We start from the raw sequence: 7,700 nt of genomic DNA, 5'->3' as shown, positions 1-7,700 counted from the left end.
TGTAGTGCCATTTGTGGGAGCATTTCAAGTTGCTATACATCAATACAACTGTTATAGCCCATATTTTAATAATATGTATGCATTAAGTCCATAGTAACTACATTAATGTTATGTTTTTATGTTAATGTACAATCCTTAATATGTTTTGTGTGTGTGTGTGTGTTTTTCAGTACAAACACACACACACACACACTACATTTGTCAGTGACTGCAGGGAGGAGGAACTTGCCACTCTTCAGTTTCTACAGGACTTGAACGCATGATAAGGCAGGCTGGGACTTGCTGGGAGTCCCCTCCCTCCTTTTCAAATAAACTTTACTGAGACCCACAAAATGGGAAACATGCCCCATACAGATAAAAAAACTACAGACACAGCACAGACATTTCTCCTGTTTGCTCACAGACAGACGCGGATACGTCGTTATGTTAAGGAGCGGCTGCAGGGATTTATTAATCAAATCTGTCTGCGTCAGCCTTGGCTTGTCCTTGTACTTCCTGTTCAGATCATAAGGATAAAATAAATAAAGAGACGTTAAGTCTTGTAAATCGTTATCATAACTACCGCGAGTTACAAACGCAGAAAAGGTTTTAAGCTTCCGAAGTTTTAATAAAAGCAGTCCGAGGTTCTCCAGCGGCCAGCCAGCTTCTTCCCGTCTTCCCAGTTGCAGCTTTCAGTCCGTTAACGCCAACTGCGCAAACTGACGTGAGCTATCGAGGAAATCACGAAAGACTGATCCCTTACCTCATACAGGAGACACATTTCTGTTCGATGAGCTCCATCGAAATGAAAAGAACCAATCAAAGAGGCGTTTGGGGGCAAACCCCGAACCATTCACTCGATCAAAGCCGCGCGCCCTGTCCAGTACGGTAGCGCGCGCGTTGTCCGATGCAACCAACCGAGTGGGTGTGCTACGACGTCTCCCTTTAGATTTCACAATTAATTTTACAGACTGTAGCCTTTAAACTTTCACCTGTAGCATTCATATTTTTTAAAATCATCCAAACGTTTAAAGAAATACAGAGAAGATTGATATGTGTGCAATAGCTAGATAAAAATATATATTAACCAGATAATATGTAATGCAGAATTTGTTTTCTACCAAAAAAAGAAAAAAAAAACAGTACAGAATATGTTTATTTTTATACACTCAACAAAAATATAAACGCAACACCTTTGTTACTGCTCCCATTCCCCATGGGATGGACGTAGAGACCTAAAATTCATTCCAGATACACAATATAACCATCCCTCCCAAACAGTGGTCACAAATCAGTCCAAATGTGTGGTAGTGGGCACATCTGCTATATTGAGATAATCCATCCCACCTCACAGGTGTGCCACATCAGGATGCTGATCTGACATCATGAGTAGTGCACAGGTGTACCTCAGACTGCCCACAACAAAAGGCCACCCTGGAATGTGCAGTTTTGTCTCACAGCAAAATGCCACAGATGCCACAAGCAATGAGGGAGCGTGCAATTGGCATGCTGACAGCAGGAATGTCAACCAGATCTGTCGCCCGTGCATTGAATGTTCATTTCTCAACCATAAGCCGTCTCCACAGGCGTTTCAGAGAATATGGCAGCACATCCAACCGGCCTCACAACCGCAGACCTCGTGTAACCACACCAGCCCAGGACCTCCACATCCAGCAGGTTCACCTCCAAGATCGTCTGAGACCAGCCACCCAGACAGCTGCTGGAACAATTGGTTTGCACAACCAAACAATTTCTGCACAAACTGTCAGAAACCGTCTCAGGGACGCTCAACTGCATGCCCGTCGTCCTCATCGGGGTCTTGACCTGACTCCAGCTCGTCGCCGTAACAGACTTGTGTGGGCAAATGCTCACATTCGATGGCGTCTGGCACGTTGGAGAGGTGTGCGCTTCACGGATGAATCATGGTTCACATTGTTCAGGGCAGATGGCAGCTGAGAATGTCCCAGTTCTTGCATGGCCAGCATACTCACCGGACATGTCACCCATTGAGCATGTTCGGGATGTGCTTGACCGGCGTATACGACAGCGTGTACCAGTTCCCACGAATATCCAACAACCTCGCACAGCCATTGAAGTGGAGTGGACCAACATTCCACAGGCCACAATTGACAATCTGATAGACTCCATGCGACGATGTGTTGCACTGCATGAGGCAAATGGTGGTCACACCAGATACTGACCGGTTCTGGGTCCCCAGACCCCCAATAGCGCAAAAAACTGCACATTCCAGGGTGGCCTTTTGTTGTGGGCAGTCTGAGGTACACCTGTGCACTACTCATGATGTCAGATCAGCATCCTGATGTGGCACACCTGTGAGGTGGGATGGATTATCTCAATATAGCAGATGTGCCCACTACCACACATTTGGACTGATTTGTGACCACTGTTTGGGAGGGATGGTTATATTGTGTATCTGGAATGAATTTTAGGTCTCTACGTCCATCCCATGGGGAATGGGAGCAGTAACAAAGGTGTTGCGTTTATATTTTTGTTGAGTGTATTTAACAGCATTCTCAATACCATTAATCATAAACAGAGTTCTTATCACTTTTCATAAAATTTACAATGAGCTGCCATGGTATAATGAATTAATAATGTTAATAACCAACCATAAACAGCTGGTATAACAGAGCTCACGTCCACAGTTTAGCTAACAGGTTTTGTAGAATTCTTATTGTATTAGCTTGTTATTTACTTTTGAACTTAGAATATCACCTGCTTTCATTTAAAGTAACCCAGCATTACAGATATATTAGGGCATTTTTTAACCACTAGATGAAAGCAGAGACAGGGAGCAGGTCGTTTAATCCTAAAACAACTACAACACTACACCTGTTTTAACATAACAGTCGAGTCAGTCATTGCTTCTCAAGCTATGTGAGGTGCACACATCATGCACACATTCATATCAGGTGGATCTGACTCACTTTGACAACAGAAGCTTCACATTAGATTAAACCTATATATATTTCTTCTTACAGAGGTGGATGGTGGCTATTGACAGACAATAGTGACATACTTAAGTGCAATCTGATTTCTTTTGCTTGTAAACAATTTTAAATGGTAAATGGCCTGTATTTATATAGCGCTTTACTAGTTCCTAAGGACCCCAAAACGCTTTACACAACCAGTCATTCACACACACGTGATGACAAGCTACATTGTAGCCACAGCCACCCTGGGGCGCACTGACAGAGGCGAGGCTGCCGGACACTGGCCCCACCGGGCCCTCTGACCACCACCAGTAGGCAACGGGTGAAGTGTCTTGCCCAAGGACACGACCGAGACTGCCGAGCCGGGGCTCGAACCGGCAACCTTCCGATTACAAGGCGAACTCCCAACTCTTGAGCCACGATCGCCCCTTTTTATACTATTTTTCATGTTATAGTAACAAGCAGACATTTTTACACAAGTGACCAATGTTCCCTCTAATTTTTCATGTGTCTGAGCGAACACACAAACTCCCTGAGCGGTCCCTTGGACCACTGTGAGCGACATCAGACGTGTGCACTGTGGTCACACCAGCATCAAATCCATCCAAGTTACATGGTTTATTAAAATAATCAAATTACATTAATTTTATATACTGTTTTGTTTGTTAATTAGTCTGTTTGTTTGCTTGTTTTAATCAATTTTAAATCATGCTTTTTATTTGTTTTTGTTTCTAATGTCTCTGTAAAGCACTTTGAATCACCTTGTTGTTGAATTGTGCTATACAAATAAACTTCCCTTGCCTACAGCATTTACATTTATGTTAGACTACTTTTAATTAACTGTTTTAGCCCACTTACAATGAAAATTTAAAAAAATCTTGTTCATGACCTGTGTAGTATGTTAACACTATTGGAAGTAAAAATAACTTGAACTCCAATTTTGAAAACACAACTTTTTTATTTATTTCTTTTTATAAAGCTCTGACTTGTATTATGAGTATGAGTCTATGGTCTGGGAGAGAGTCCTGTAACTCTGTCTGCAAAATACAGTATATAATGACCAATGTTGGGCAATTAATTATATAGTTACTTCTTCAAAAAAGTTTTGCAAACAAAGTTTTTGCAGCTGTTTACCTAAAAATGCAGCCAAGGCGTTTTTTTTAATAAATAATTTTGACCAGTAAACTTTCCTTGTTTAAACATGCACCATGGTTTGGTCTTTCTTTGCTTGTGACTTCTTGATGTTGGTAAATACAATAATTGAAAAATACCACATCACATATAACAAACATAAAATAATGCACATTATAGAGTATGCTTCTGCTGTGAGGTCCTGCCTCCATGTACTTGTGCAATTAATCGCTAGACGGGTATATTTATAAATAATATTATATATGGGAAATTTTCCTATACATATTTTTGACCTGGGGGCAGAATTGATTGTGAAATGGAAAAGGAAAATGCTTATGAACTTGCAGATGCATTTAAGGTAACCCTTTTTCATTTTTATTTAAGAAGAGAATTTGTTCCACTGTACGAAGAGGATTGAGTGCAGAAAAAGTGGTAGAGATGCAGTTATACAGTCTACCTGGGCCCCACGAACTATCAGCTAAAGAGAATAAATAAATTAAATTGCTGCACATTTTGTAGACTAACATTTTAAGATTATTTTAAAAATAAAATATATCTTTTTATAACATTAAATGTTACGAGTCAAATGGAAGTCTTTTGAAAGTTATTTAATGATATTTATATTATGAAAAGCAGATTTTTTGACATTTTAAGTTTTTCCCGTTTCCAGATAAAATAAACACGCACAAAACACAAGCAAACAGCCAGAACACAAAGCTGGAAAACCCACCCCATCGACCAAAATCAACTCAAAATACTCCCACACAACAGAACCTCCTCTATCCCTCGCTGGCTCCAAATCTCTCAGTGGAATGATCAGTGGTTCGCTATCTGTCACCATCAAAACACTCCACAAATCCCGCGAATGATTCACCTGCTTATAAACCGTTGAATCAGATACAGAAGCAGTTAGGTTCTAAATGAAGCTTCGGACGTCACTGATCACGTGACTCTGGCCAAACGAATCAAGCTTCGACACAGTGCTTCTGGAGCAGTGTGTTGATTTTTTTGACACACGCACCGGAGCTTCAGCTTCAAGCGGGCCATCACTATTCAGGAGGAAAACAAAACATTGCATATATTTTTTATCATAACTCTGGTTTTACTGAATCTGCGCTAGTATAGTCTATGTCACGAGTTAGGGAGGACTCAGGCGCAGATGGGATTACATCCAATAAAGCGGTTTATTTACAGGTCACCAAAGTGCAAGCTATATACAAGTGAAGAGGGAAACCTCAGGGTCCAAAAAGCCAATTGGGGAAGGGGAAATCCTCTCACACTCTCCCACACGCTGTCACACTTGTACTCCACATAGGAAAGGCAGTTGGTCCGGGGAAACTGTTCACAAAAAGGATTAATCACTAACGCGAAACTCTCAAATTGGAAATTAGCTCGTAAGACGAGAAGTAATACTGACTTGTCTCACTTAATGATCCAGTGAAGACCCGTTCTGCTTCCCAGCCTTAAATATCAGAGACTCCTCAGCTGAGTAATTGAGAACAGACAGACAAGGCTGGGACTTGCTGAAGGCTCTTCCCAGGGAGAGTGTCGAGAGAGGGAGAGAGAGACAGGCACAAAACAAAAACAACAACCAATGAAGCCCTGTGGGGCCAGTGAGGCAGACACAGGGACCATGACATACTAAAAGTTCTCTTTAAAAACTAAACTAATATTTTCCACAAACTCCAACAAAGGTCCATCATTATCCAGGGTACCTCTCTTTCCACCCTATTCACTTATCCTTCAACGTGTCATCAGGTCCCTCTATGACCATTTCCATGAATAACAAGTAAAAGTCATTGTTTTCCTGCAGTTAATCATTTTAAGCTAAATGCAGAAAATCTTTCTCTCTCATGAAATTGATTGTTTTGGATTTCCATCTGCTTGTTGCCCTTTTGTTTCTGCCTGTTTGAGTTTCATAATTTCATCAAATACACCAGCCATCCCTGTTTCTGTGTCTGGTTATCGAAGGGTATCTTCACCTCTCATTATCAGTTCATCTTCAACATCAGGCTCACCTTCAACTACTTTTGGGCCATTCTACAATAACAAGATTTTGTCTCATCCATAATTAAAAAAAAAAAAAATACAATTCAGCTCTCAGGAAGCACTCAAAGCTGAATTTTCACATGTCCGTACTTATTGAAAAAATAAGCTATCAATCCAATTTTTTGTTTTGATTTCATTAATATGAACTTCTAGTAATTGTGAAATAGCTCAACTGAATGGAAAAATGAACTGGATGTAGCTTTGTGAAATAGCTCAACATATTTTAGAGAACAGTAACCATGCACTGCAAGTTGTTCCCTACAAGATATGTACATCCCTGTTATTGAAACCTAATTAGCCTGGAAAATTAAAACAAAAGTGAGTGAAAAACAGAAAGGAGTGAGCGAGTCACATACTAACATGATGGGTTAACCATCATGTTAACCATAGCAGAGTGTCGAGAGAGGGAGAGAGAGACAGGCACAAAACAAAAACAAACCAATGAAGCCCTGTGGGGCCAGCGAGGCAGACACAGGGACCATGACTTACGTGCTAACACTGAGATATTTTTCAGACTAGACTGAGTGTGTCATTCTAATAATGCAACCCTGTTATCCATATTTCCAAAATAAAATAAAAAATAACGGCAAAGTACTTTTCCTTTCTCAATAGGAGTACATTTATTTTTTATTTTCACAGAAAATTATTTAACACATCTAGCATCTGTTTCTGAATAAACACTAATACTGATGTGCTACTATGTTACTTTTACTTACAGTCCTGTTGTCATACATATAAAACATTACAGACATATGAAATATTATTTAAATCACATTTCTTGTGAAAATCCCCTCTTGCTAGGAGCTAACTTCCTGTCTTGCTTCCATTAGAGCTGCCAAAAATGACTGAAACATCATATGGAGGGGAAAAGTACATTAAACACTTGAGAATTTAAAAAAACAACAACATTTCTTTGACCAAAAATAAAAAAAAAACCCAAACCAACCAACAAAAACAAACCAATGAAATAAACAGAAATAAAACATTTGGATTAATTTAATGAGCTCAGACTTGTTTGAGATGCAGATGAACTGGTTCAAAACTGAGCTCTGGTGAAACACAACATATTGATATCCACTGTGAAGCTTTAACAAGAAATATGCACAAAAATCTGGAATAATCGTTATAATGAACTTCAACTGATTGGCCTGATGAATCTGAATACGTTTCTGAGTGATAGAGACAGAACTATACAGTGTTAATCTAACAGGAGGACACTCCTTAGGCTGAAGTACACAGACTTATTGAGGAACCAGAAAATAAAAGTCTAAATCCAGGATAAAGAGGTTCAGTGAATGTGACACTTTTACAGAAATGTTAGAATCTTAACACTGCTATTGAATATCGCCAGATAAGTCAGTAACGCAAGAAAGCCCATGTAGGAATGCCCAACGAAACGTGTGTAAGTGTTGTCAGATGCAAAGAGGAGACGTCTGTAGCAAGGGAAAGACGTGCCCAGCTGTCATGGACAGTCAATACCACGTATCACTCTGCTTGTTATGAAACACAGGTAGGACGGATGGAGCAATTGGATGACAAAGAAAGTTAGAGTTTTCTCGTATTGTGCCAGAAGCATAACGGTAGGAA

At 40.1% G+C, this 7,700-nt stretch overlaps 1 protein-coding gene across 1 annotated transcript in view; it reads right to left on the bottom strand.

Annotated features, from left to right (window-relative positions):
- Positions 1-6,761: 6,761 nt before the first annotated feature.
- LOC102295442 (protein NLRC3) overlaps positions 6,762-7,700 on the bottom strand; it is a 115,600-nt gene continuing 114,661 nt past the window's right edge. Inside the window, exon 9 of the mRNA XM_042221150.1 lies at positions 6,762-7,380. Coding sequence (XP_042077084.1) covers positions 7,335-7,380 — 46 coding nt within the window. The 3' untranslated portion in view covers positions 6,762-7,334. The remainder of the gene's footprint in view (positions 7,381-7,700) is intronic.

This window comes from Haplochromis burtoni, unplaced genomic scaffold, assembly GCF_018398535.1.
Source record: "Haplochromis burtoni strain Fernald_Lab_line unplaced genomic scaffold, NCSU_Asbu1 Contig_61, whole genome shotgun sequence".
In the NCBI taxonomy this organism is placed as follows: domain Eukaryota; kingdom Metazoa; phylum Chordata; class Actinopteri; order Cichliformes; family Cichlidae; genus Haplochromis; species Haplochromis burtoni.
This window is presented reverse-complemented; position numbering and strand designations above follow the sequence as displayed.